The sequence below is a fragment of the Molossus molossus genome, unplaced genomic scaffold (genome assembly GCF_014108415.1).
Source record: "Molossus molossus isolate mMolMol1 unplaced genomic scaffold, mMolMol1.p scaffold_m16_p_24, whole genome shotgun sequence".
Lineage (NCBI taxonomy): Eukaryota > Metazoa > Chordata > Mammalia > Chiroptera > Molossidae > Molossus > Molossus molossus.
Window position 1 is genome coordinate 10,595,232 of NW_023425360.1, and position 12,521 is coordinate 10,607,752.

Here is a 12,521-nt window from a genome sequence, read left to right on the forward strand (position 1 = left end):
CAGTTGATGTGTCTCTCTCACATCGATGTTTCTCTCTCTTCCTCCCTATCTCCCTTCCACTTTATCTGAAAATAAATGCAAAAATGTCCTCGGGTGAGGATAAAAAAAATAAATATGTTAAAGTTTAAATAGAAAATTTAAAGGGCCAGAATTTTTTCAACTGCCCAATCTGATTCAGAGGGGAAGGAACTAGATTTAGAAATGAACATCCTAAATGGACAATAAACTGAAAAACATACATGAAGAAATGCCTAGAAGGAAGCACAGAGAGACAAAGCAGGCGGAAGCCACGGCCAGCGGGTTAGAGACACGGGAGTAGACTGATGAGCTCTGGTAACAATACAGTAGGCTGATGAAGCTCCAGAAGAAGAAAAAAGTAATAAAGAAGAGTCAAGATTTGAAGAAATAATAAATGAGTTTTGCCCTCCCTCCTCCCCCCGAATTAATGAAAGACACCTAGCCTCAGGTTCTGGAACCCCAATCAACCCCAGAGCAAGAAAAAGAAAAACAATCCTCACCTACACATACGTGGTCAAACTGCAGAATAACAAACACAAAGAGCTGACCATTAAAGCAGCCAGAGGAGCCCTGGCCGGTTTGGCTCAGTAGTTAGAGCATCGGCCTGCGGTCCAGAGAGACCCAGGTTCGGTTCCTGCTAAGGGCATGTACCTCGGTTGCAGTTTGTCCCCGGCCCTGGTTGGGTTGTGTGGGTGGCAGCCACTCGATGTGTCCCTTTCACGTCGGTGTTTCTCTCTCTCTCTCCCCCTCCCACTCTATCTGAACAAAATATGGAAAAATGTCCTCAGGTGAGGATAAAAAATAAAAAAAAGCAGACATACAGACTCTCCCTCGCCAACTGCATTGACTCTTCAGCCAACTCCTCAGCAGCAACTATGGGAGCCGAAGACGATGGAAGCACACTCTAAGGCACAGACGGAAAAGCCCTTCATCCTCCATCCAGCGAAGGTAACTTCCAAGAATGTGAGTGAAATTCTTTTAAATGTTCAGAAACACAAACCCTGAGTGAGCTGACCACCAGCGGATCCTCACTTTATTTCAAAAGGATGCCTCTCAAGGGAAAAGAAAACGACCTCAAGAAAAAGTTAGACAAGGGCAAATGGGAGCAAAGAAAATGAGAAACGTGGATAAAATCCAAGCCAGTGCTGACTGTCAGAACAAAAACAGCTCGTCTGAGATTTGAAAAACCAAAATGGACCAAGGTGCTTCATGAGAACAGCACATGAACCGGAAGGGGGACATCAGGGAGAAAGCGTGTTAAGGACCTGAAACGATTCCAGAGGAAGTTGAGAACTGGTTAATTTCCGAGTCAATTAGAGTTAATATGCATATTAAAATTTCTAAGATAGCCCCTAAAAAAAGAGCAGCATAGGCATTAAATTTTAAAATAGGGGAGAGAGAAAATGGATGTAGGGCAAGAATGGGGGGGGGGTCTCAACTGGAAAGAAGGTAAGAAATGAAAACCAGATGGTCTGTGTTCAATCAAATACATATTTAATTGTTATTTATTTAAATTCTTTTTTTTTATCCTCACCTGAGGACACTTTTGCATTTATCTTCAAATAGAGCAGGAGGGAGGGAAACATCGATGTGAGAGAGACACATCGAGTGGCTGCCACTCGCACGACCAACCAGGGCCGGGGACAAACTGCAACTGAGGTACATGCCCTTAGCAGGAACCGAACCCGGGTCTCTCAGGTCCGCCGGCTGATGCTCTAGCCACTGAGCCAAACCGGCCAGGGCTAAATTCATTTTTAATTCAGTATTCAATGGCCATGAATAAAAATAGATATGTATCAACAATTAACTAAATTATGTTTTTGCAACACAGATATTGTTTTATTAGTGCTTTTACCCCACGTTTTTAAAAAATATTTTATTTAAAATTTTTTTTCTTTATTGATTTGAGAGAGAGAGAGGAAGGGAGAGGGAGAGGGAGAGATAAACATTAATGAGAGAGAGCATCAAATGGCCGCCTCCTGCATGCCCCCCACTGGGGATCAGGCCCATAATCTGGGCATGTGCCCCGACCGGGAATCGAACCAGCGACCTCTTGGTGCATGGGTCGACGCTCAACCATTGAGCCACACCGGCCGGACTATTTTATTTTAATAATGTGTTTATTCAATATTCATGTATTATGAAAAAACACTGAGCAATACCTTGCCTTCTATATAGCTTTAAGTTTTTTTCCACGGTGTTCTTAGAGTCCTGACGTGGGTGACACATGCACATTAAGGAATCATTTACTGGGAAACATAAAGGTCAAAACGAACAACTGGCTATACTCTCTGGGCATCGTACCCATCTGCCCACATACGTACACTGGGCAGAAGTAGCGCACTAAGCTGCATTTATCTTCAAATAGAACAGGAGGGAGAAAGGGAGGGAAACATCGATGTGAGAGAGACACATCGAGTGGCTGCCACCCACACGACCCCAATCGGGGCCGGGGACAAACTGCAACCGAGGTACGTGCCCTTAGCAGGAACCGAACCCGGGTCTCTCAGGTCCGCCGGCTGACGCTCTAGCCACTGAGCCAAACTGGCCAGGGCTAAATTCATTTTTAAATTACGAGTGGCCAGGGGGCAGCAGCACCAGGGGAAGTGTATACAAAGCGGCGTCTCCACAGCATAAACTTCTCAATCACTGACCACCGAATGAGACAGTCGGGGACTTCGATCAGGGTTTATTTCAGCAAAATGCAAGACAATGAACACAACTTGCTCTCTCAATGGAACCTGAGAGTAGTGGTTGGAGACTTGGTTTCCAAGAAAAACACATTTATCTTCATTTCTGCAAGTCAAGGAAACCCAATGGTCTAGGGGGTTTGGGCCTGGGGAGCCCCCACCACACAAGCGCAGAGACAGCAGCTCTCACTCCCTCGACCCTTCCCCCGATCCCCCACCCTCAGCCTCAGGGGGTGCCCAGTGGCCCCCATGGCTGCACTGCTTTGAAGGAGCCAAGGAGCATCAAAGGGTTTCTGGGCCTCAACAGACAGCAGGCACTGGTCTGAGGGGACAGGAGGGCCCGGCCCGGGCACAGGGACATGAGCGGGCTCCCAAGGGCAGTAATGGGGACAGGAAGAGACATGCCTGGATTTCAACAGACAGTGGCCTTCGGAGTCACACACGCTGTGTGTCCCAGCCCCACCCAAGCTTGCTGGCTGTTGGCCTTAGAACCGAACCCCGGGGCAGAGGCTGGGGTGCACCCCAAAGCTCAGTGTGTGGATCCCACCAGCCACATCACAATAGGCATTATTTGAAGGTCCCAGACCCTAGCTACTGACAGTCGCTGAACTGCAACTGCCCCCCAGTAACCCCGATTTTCAAAGTCATGCGACCCCACTGGGCATCTAAGGAACAAACGTGATTGAATTTGCCCAGAAGTTGGTGTCTGCGCCACACAACACAGCAGAAAACACGGGCCTTTTCTATGACCCTGGGTCTGAAGTGCCCTGGGCTGGGCCGCAGGTGAGAATGTCATCGGAGCAGCAGGGAGCCGCTGCCCTTAGGAACCCAGCTCAGAGCAGGTGGCCGGTCACCAGACCAGGGTTTCAAAGGTCGGAGACGACGCCTCAGTGCCACTGCCCTCCCGCCACCCAGCCCGAGTCCTGACCACCTGGTCACTCTCTCCACCCTGCCAGGACATCAGGAGCCAGCCGTCTCGGGCCTGGCTTCATGCAGTACAGACCCCCGTTGTCTGAAAATGGGGGTGAACCCAAACCATCTATAGGATGGATACCATTACTTGGCAAGCAGTCACAACCCACAGACGGGCCATTAGGACAGCCCACTCAGGACCAGCCCTCCCAGAAAAGCGGCGTCCCTAGAAGACACTGCAGGGGAGGCACTGACCAGGGCCCTGGCCCCACCCCACCCCACATCCTGACACACCCAATCTTCAGAAACCTCCTTCCAGCAGCCCTTCCTGTCGCCACCCAAGCAGCCAAGGTCCTCCGCAGCGTCTGAAAGGACCTGCGCCCTCCATTCAGGAGCACCCGCTGGCCGCCAGGGGGCGCAGGGCATCGGAGGAAAGATCCCCTCACCCAGTCCCGCCTCCGAGAATCAGGCTGGGCCGGCAGAAGTAAAGGCCAAAGGACATCGCCAAGCGGACTTCAGAGCGCTCCTGTCCCCCCCGCTCCCCCCCCCCCGAGGGAATGGAGACTCCCCGCAGGCCACCGAAGCACAGTGACAGCCCAGGCCCTGTCCACTGCTCCAGTGAGGCCCTGCCCCCCAGGAACGGGATCCCCAAACCTGCCAAGCCCACGTTCCTCTACGCGGGCACCCTGGTACAACTCGGACTGGGGAAGGCCCGAAATGGCTAATAAGTATGTGGGATTTTTTAAGTTCGATGCTAAAGTGTAGTCTTCTCTGAGGACCTGGCTCGTGGGTTATTTCCTTCCTGAGCCCCATTTTTTTGGGGGGTGGAGGGGAGGGCTCCACTTTGACAGGTTCCTTCTCTGGGGAATCAGACTGCCGCCACCCCATCTGAATCCCCACAACTGCCACCTACTAGACTAGCCAGGTGACCCAGGCAAGTTCCTCCCTCTCCGTGTCTAAGTGAAACGGGGGTGGTGAAGGTGTCAGCGCTGACTAGTTACTATGAGGAGCGACTGGGTAACGTTGGGGACGTCTTAGCAGCGCGCCTGGCGCACAGGAGAGCTCCCGAGGGTTGGTCCCGAACACGTCTTCAAGTCTCGGACACACCGGGGACATGCCGAGTTGCCTCACCCACACCCCACCTCGAGCTCAGCTTCTCCCTGTCCCTGTGCCCTTTTGAAAGAGCAGCGGTGCCTGCCCCGCTTCCGGGCTCATAAGGTGTGGGCCCCCCTCCCCCTCCCCGGGGCCTCCTTCTGGCCCCGCCCAGGGCTGCACCACCACCTCCCTGGGCTCCAGGCCCGCCTGTGGCTTCTTTCCTTTCTGGCCCCCCCTCCCTCGGGTGCGTGTCTCAGGGGTCCTTCGCTGAGCCCCAGCTCCTGGCCTCCCATTGCCCAGGGAGCACATTGCACAGCCCCCCTCTGCTCTGCTCTGCCTTCATCCCGAGACAGGGGTCCCCACCGGGTTCAGGGCAGGCACTGGCTTTTGAGACTCCTCCTCCACTCTGGACTCTACAGTCTGCTCTTTCTTGGGCTTCCCCGGGCTTCCCTCCTCGCCTGGGCTCCCCGTCTGTAAATCTGCTTTCCGTCCAGTGCAGACGGTCCAACACCTAGCCCTCCAAAGGGGAGCCGGAACCGACTCCCAGGCGGAGAGTGTCAAACAGGTCATGCTCACTAACAGTCCATTTTGTGTGTAATCGACGAGGGGGAGGAGGCAAACACATGGCCTTCTCTGTGTCCGCTGGAAACTTCGGGATGGGCCCACCCGCCAGCTCTGATGAACACACGTCTCATCCAACCCTCACAAGACAGCTTAATTCCTTGTCTGACAGACGAGGGAAGTTCAAGGTGAAGGATGAGGGAGGAACAGAGCTGGGCTCTGTCTGGCTTTCTCTTTCCTTCCCACTATACTCCGAGCTGAAATGACAACAACAGATGGTCTGGTGGAACCTAAGGTCTTCAGCATCAGGGAAATCAAAAGCACATACACGTCGGGTGGGGGAAGGGAGAGAATGTGTGTGGCCCTGAGGCCTGCCTTGCAGTATTACTGAGGGTGCCCCCAAAGCCTCCTTGGATAGAACCATCTACCAGACATACCAATCAGATATGCCAATACTGAGAAGCCTCGTCTTGACACAGGAATGTCACATGCCCTGCCCCTACCTGTAGAGCTGGAGCTAAGTGGGGACCGGATCCAGCCTTATCTGAACGCCAGTTCTTAGCTTAATGCCTCTGTGATGCAGAAAGAGGGATTCTCGCCTAGACGTGACTTGCTCAAACCCCCTTTGGAAATGGGCTGGCAAAGCCTGGGCAGCGGGTCAGCTATGCGGGACTCCAATCCATTAGGCTCTGGCGCATGTGGAAATGACTGATGGGCGACTGCTGGGTGTCACCTGGCCATCAGCAGCCATGAAAGCCACAGCAAACGCTGGAATAAGAACAGGAAAACCCTTAAACCGGTTAGGCTAAGTACACTTTTTCAGAAGACGAGATTAACCATTACTTTTCCCAGAAAAAGGAAGCGGCCTGGGTAGAATCCACACAGCCCTAAGGCAGTGGCCGGGAGGAACTGTGACTCATGGACCACTCAAAGCAGAGGGGAAGGGAGAAAGCGTGGTCTGAGCAACCCTGCACACTGGCTAAGTGTTAAAACACAGGAGAAATGTCCGTACAGGAAGTCCCTAAGTAGGCAAATTCTCCACTGTGCACACAAGGAAGGTGAGGGCACACGAGTCAGTCACTTTTTCTCTCGCCCCAGTTCTCAAACATATATCCTGCCACAACACGAACAGCAGCCATGACAACCAACATTCCAGAAAGGACCACATTCAATAAATAAGTACAAAAGAAAATAGTATCTGCCCCTCTAAAAACAGAGACAAAACCCTTTGCCAATCTCTAGACCAGTGAAAAGTCGCAGGGGGAATGGGACTAATTCATACAATTGGCTAGGGGCCACCTTTCTCCTTAACTGCTTCAAATCAGGGGAAACAGCTCAAAGGCAGGGTTCCTACACCAGGTCATAAAAACAAAGTTACTAAGTCCTCACTTAAAGTCATAAATAGTTCTTCTACCACTTTAGCAAAACAAGCATGATGAAACAGTTTTGCCACAGGCTAATTGATATAAACAAGAGTTGGGTACCTACCGCATCTCAACATTACAATGAAACTACATTGTTTCTAATGGAGGACCAGCCAGCTGGAGGGTCAGCCCCACTTAAGGATGGGGATGTGTTCCGAGAAAGGGGTCCTCAGACCATTTCGTGGTGGTTGTGCGAACCTCGGACCTCGCACTTTCTCAGCATCCAACGCCTCTAAGCCTGCGCCCCAGGGAACACTCCCTCCTTCGCGGGACTTGCTGAGACCCCTCAGGCCATTTGTTTCACGTGCTTCTGGGAACCCAGAGAGAGCTGGGCTTGGCCCCACCTGGGGCCGGGGATGCTGCGCGCTCCCGGATGCTCCCAGAAATCCGGGCTCCCCCCCACCCACACACCTGCTCCGCCCGCCTCGCTGGGTGCCCGGGGTAGAACTGACAGTCCCCAAGGAGCGGGGGGCGGCAGGGGCGCCTGCAGTAACCCGACTTGCTGTACTGACTTCTCCCCCAGTGTGCGGTCCCCATTGCACGGACGAAGCCCCCAAGGCAAGGGGCTCGCGAAGCCCAGGTCAGCGGTCCCGACTCTGGGCGGCCCGGAGGGTCGGGGTCCGCTCCCGCCAACCCCGCGCCCGACGCCCCCGCCCGCCCATCCGGTTCCCTGGAGGCGACAGGTGCGCGGATCGCGGAGCCCTGGCGCCCACTCCGGGAAGGTTTCCCTGGCCGCCGCGCGCTATTTACGGTCTCGTTTTGCGGGGCTGGGGCCCGGAGCTATTCAGCCGGCCCAGCCATTGAAACGCGACACGCGGGGAGGGGCTGTCGGGCAGGCTCGGGGCGGCTGGCCGGGGCTCCCCTTACCTGCGGCTCCGCCGGCCTCCCCAGCCTCCATGCTCCGACTCTCCCGGCGCTGCGCCCGCCCCTAACCTGCCTGATTTCACCTCCAGGAGCTCCGGCCCCGCCCCCGCCCCATCCCCCGGGGCTGCCCCAGTCCCCTTCCCTCGGGTCCCCCTCTCCCCTGCCCCCTGCACCGGAACCAACACCACGCAGTCTTCATCGCTAGCGACCCCGACCCCCAAACAGTTTGCAAAGCGTGCTCGCCGTCTCCAAGAAGTCCAATTCCCCTTAATTCTTCGGAAAAGGAAACTGTTCGTACCCCCGCCCCTGGCAGGGCCCCGGGCCGTGACTGGGCACCCCCTCTCCGCGCCCCCTCCCACTTTCTTCTATTTCTGCAGCCAGGAAAGGTTTGTATTGTCCCTTTTGGAAAACGTACCCAGTTGAAAATGGAACGTTTGCACACTTGCAAAATGAATGGCACACAGAAGAGGACATTCAGGAGCAGTTGCTGCCCGCCCCCAAGTCTTCCCCATTTGTCCTGACAACGGTACAGTTGCCGCTCTTGCTGGCAACTTCTATTTATTAAGCTTACACTCGCTTGACATAGGAAAATTCAACAAGAGGCCATTGTTTCCCCAGTATTTCTTCGTGGCCGGTTTGAAGGTTTGTTTGTTTTCTTTTCACAGGGAAGGGGGGGAGGGGAGGTCCTGAAAGGCCACCAGCCTCGGGACTCAAAGGTGTGCGGTCAGTCCCCCGCGCCTCCCCTCTCTGGCTGGCAGCTCGGGTCTGTGCTGCTGGACTGTGCCCTCGAGTGCATCCTGTGCCCTTCCGGTCTCTGGGTCAGGTTGCATCTGGAACTCACCTGCCTGCCTGTCCTTCCACCCCAGCGAGCAGTCCTGGGAGAGGGGTGCTCCCAGGGGCTCAGCCCCTCTGGAGCAACCCGCCTAAGGCAGGCTAGGGCACGGCCCACGCAGAGGAGGAAAAATGGCCCGGGTTCTACCCGCATTGCACAAGGCATCCAGCGCTGGCTGGGAGGTTCCCCTTACAGCCATCCTGGAGCCCCCGCTGGGAGGTCTGAGATTTCAGTTCTCCAGTGATGAAAACTTGTCCCATAGCATTCAGGACAGCTCAGTCCTCCAAATACTGTGCCCTCCCTCAGCCAGCACATTCACTAGGCTCCACTCTGTGCCCAGAGAGAGTGAGGGTCCGGAGCGTGTGGGAAGGGGAACGACAAAGCTTACAGCAAGTGCAAAGGGCCTGAGGTGTGGAGAGAACTTTTCTTGGCTCCTCACCCGCTGAGGCCCCTGATCATCATGGTTATTCCTTAAGCTACTGGCACATAAGGGAGAAGTGTTTATTCATTTCTGCTTTAAAACATACTTCTTCAAGGCCTTGTTACTTTTTTAAAAAAAAATTTTTTTTTTGAGTTGAATTATTCACATAGTACCTGAATCCAGGTTCCTTCAGGGAAAAAAAATTTTTTTTTAAATTACAGAATGAAAAGTGCTGCTTCTATTCAACTCCTGGTCCCAAAGTCCCTATGTAGTCAACTACTTCCTCTTTTCTTTTACAGTTTCTGGGTTTTCTGTCTTAGAAAACAAAGTCTTCTACATTTGCTTCTAGTATTTTCTTTGACATTTTGAATTTTAAATCCAACCAGAATGTTTTAATGTATATAGAGAATAGATCTAACTTTAGCCAGGTGTCTCCCCACTGTTAAGTGGTCCATCCCCCCCCCCCAATAATTTGAATTACTTCCTACATCATATGTTAAATTCCCATATACATTATGGCTGTTGTGTTGACCATTTTGCTATTTCTACAACAATGTCATACCATTTTAATTACCATAGTTTTGTCATGCGTTTGGATATTTGGGAGGACAGGCCCTTCCTTTTCAAATATTTGAACCAGCTAGTTAAAGATATTGGGGTCTGACAGAAATAGCAGGTGGTCCTAAATATTAATTTGCATATTAGCACCTTTAAAGTTTTGAGTCTTCCCATCAAAGAACATAAGTACACTTAGGTTTAAGGTTTTTAATTTTATTTTTTTTAGGCTAAAGTTCTTACAAATAGATCTAATCCGTTTCTTGCTAGGTTTATTCCTACATATTTGTTTGTTTGCTATTGTGAATGGGCTGTTTCTTTTCTCCAATTATATTTTCTAGTTGGTTATTACTGGTGTATAAGAAAACTATTGGCTTGGGTATATATATGCCAGTTTCATCTCTAAATAGCTTTTAAAGCAGATTATCATAGATTTTCTAAGTAGACAGACTATCTGGAAATGTTGGATTCCTAAACTTCTCTGCACCCTACTGAGCCACTTACCACTCACTTCTGACACTAAATTTGCCCCTGACTAACCAAGAAAACAAGAAAAATATTATCCATATACGTATCCCGGAAAATGGGACCCCACAGAAGTCGGCAGCGTTTTCTGTATGGTCGTCTCTTTCAATCCAGGAGGTCAACTCTGCTGCATCCTCCATCGGGCCCCATTTATCTACACGGGAATCGCCTCCGTGTTAAGAACCTAGCCATTTCCAAGGTATTTGTGAAATTGGAAAGAGAAATCCAGTATTTAGACGGTAGAGCTAACAAGCTACTGGATTTTAATAAATTAACAAATTCCTATTGCAACAGTTGTTACTTCTCAAAGGATGTAGTCCTTAAAAAAAAAAAAGCAAGCCCAGGCCAGTTTGGCTCAGTTTCAGCCTGAAGACCAATGAGCTTTGGGTTTGATTCTGGTCAAGGGCACGTACTTTGGTTGCGGTTCGTCCCCAGCCCTGGTCGGGGTCGTGCGGGAGGCAGCCACTCGATGTGTCTCTATCACATAGATGTTTCTCTCTGTCTCTCTCTCTCCCTCCCACTCTATCTAATGTATCCTCGGGTGAGGAATAGGGAGGGAGGGAGGGAGGGAGGGAGGAAGGGAGGGAGGGAGGGAGGAAGGGGATCAAGGCTTAGCAGAAATCACTGGGAAAATGTATAAGACAGAAGAAAAATATAGGTAAACCTTTCTCCCATAAAATATAAGGAAACTATTATGCTAATATGAAAAGTGCGCAAAAATTTTAAACACTAATTTTCAAGCTAGTCATTTGTCATTCCCAGGTGAAGTAATTTGTAAAAACTAAGTCTTCTGAGCCAGTTTTCCCTGGGAGGTCAAAGATAACCCCAGCGTTGCAATCTGATCTCTAACGTACCAATTCCCCAATTGCTTTAAGACAGTTTTCAATGGTTGTTTTGGAATGTTATAAAAGTCTCAAATTTTTAATTTTTAAAGAAGTAAATGCCAAAAGCATTTGAGAGCTATGCTTTATGAGAAAGGTTAAAAACATGATTCTGTGGTCTGAAATCTCCAAAAAGATGCAAGTACGGCTTCAGGGTCGTTCCTTCTGGGGCGCTGAAACCAAATGTCACTCAGGACAACCAGCAATTACACACACATCCACAGGGGAGGAAAAATACTAACGGGTCACCGCTTCAACTGAGCTAATTCCAGACCAGCAAAAATCATACACACAATAATTTTGAAAACAAAAATGCCTACCATATTTTTTCAGACTGCTCTATTTTAACACTGGGCAAACTTAACAAAAAAGGCAAAACCATGGGGTTTTTTGATGGAATATTCAGAATCATTTAATCCTCATTTTGATTTTAATTATAATCTATTATTCATTGAACTGAAAATCTGTTCATGTCAACCAAAAAGTCACTCTATCATTTTGGCTGGTCTAATAATCAATAGACAGGAGACAGATTAGAACAAGAAAAAAAAAACAAAAACAAATTTAATACATGCTTATGTATGGCAACCCTGTATACATGAGTCAGAGACCCACATACATGAGAGGTTTAAAGACAGAAAGGGAGCGCTGACCGGTTTGGCTCAGCGGTTAGAGCATCGGCCTGTGGACCAGAGAGACCTGGGTTTGGTTCCCGCTAAGGGCATGTACCTCGGTTGCAGTTTGTCCCCGGCCCTGGTTGGGGTCGTGTGGGTGGCAACCAGTTAAAGTGTCTCTCTCACATCCATGTTTTTCTCTCTCTCCCCCACTTCCCTTCTCTCCAAAAATTAATGGAAAAAATATCCTCAAATGAGAATTAACAACAACAACAACAACAAAAAAAAGAACAATGAGGTACATAAGGCATTCTGACCTCAGGATCACCTTGGGGCTTCGGTGGGGAGGAATCTCATTGCAGACCATTAGAGAAGGTGTTCAGTAATTGCAAGTTTGCCCTGCCTTAGAGATAAGTAAAAAATGGTTGTTTCTGATAATCCCTTATTATGGGCAAGTCCCCTCATTTAAATTCTTCAAGGCAGAAGTTTCTCTTAGCCTGCAGGGTCTTGGCTGTCTGCAGCTCAAAACAATTTCCTACCACAAAGGTACCTCTTAGGGTGACTCGTCCGGAGCCCCTACACCAAGCCGCAGCTCATTTCCGAGAGGAGAGAAACTGGATTCTGGTGCAAGGTTTGGCAACTACAGCCCACTGCCTACATCTGCACAGCCTGTCAGCTAAGAAGCGTATTTACATTTATAAATAGCTGGGAAAAAAACAGAAGAGGCATTAAAAAAAAAAAAGACATTTGTGACATGTTTGGCATTATATGAAATTGGAAATTGTGTCCATAAATAACTACTGGCACACAGCCCCGCCCACATTTGCACAGTTTGGATGGCAACCTTCAGCTGCAGCAGTAGAGTTGAAGAGTTGCAATGCAGACCACGGCCCAGAAAGACTAAAAACACCGACTATCTGGCCTTTTACAGAACTCGAGTGTTGCCTGGCCGGTGTGGCTCAGTGGTTGAGCATTGACCCATGCACCAAGAGGTCACCAGTTCAATTCCTGGTCAGGGCACATGCCCAGGTTGTGGACCCGATCCCCAGTGGGGGGCATGCAGGAGGCGGCCAATCGATGTTCTTTCTCATCGATGTTTCTATCTCTCTCTCTCTCTCTCTCCCTTCCT

At 50.3% G+C, this 12,521-nt stretch overlaps 1 protein-coding gene across 1 annotated transcript in view; it reads right to left on the reverse strand.

Moving 5' to 3' along the window:
* Window positions 1-7,598, reverse strand: part of FAM169B (family with sequence similarity 169 member B) — a 39,350-nt gene extending 31,752 nt beyond the window's left edge. Inside the window, exon 1 of the mRNA XM_036278151.1 lies at window positions 7,568-7,598. Within this exon, the coding sequence (XP_036134044.1) occupies window positions 7,568-7,598 (31 nt within the window). The remainder of the gene's footprint in view (window positions 1-7,567) is intronic.
* Window positions 7,599-12,521: the final 4,923 nt, after the last annotated feature.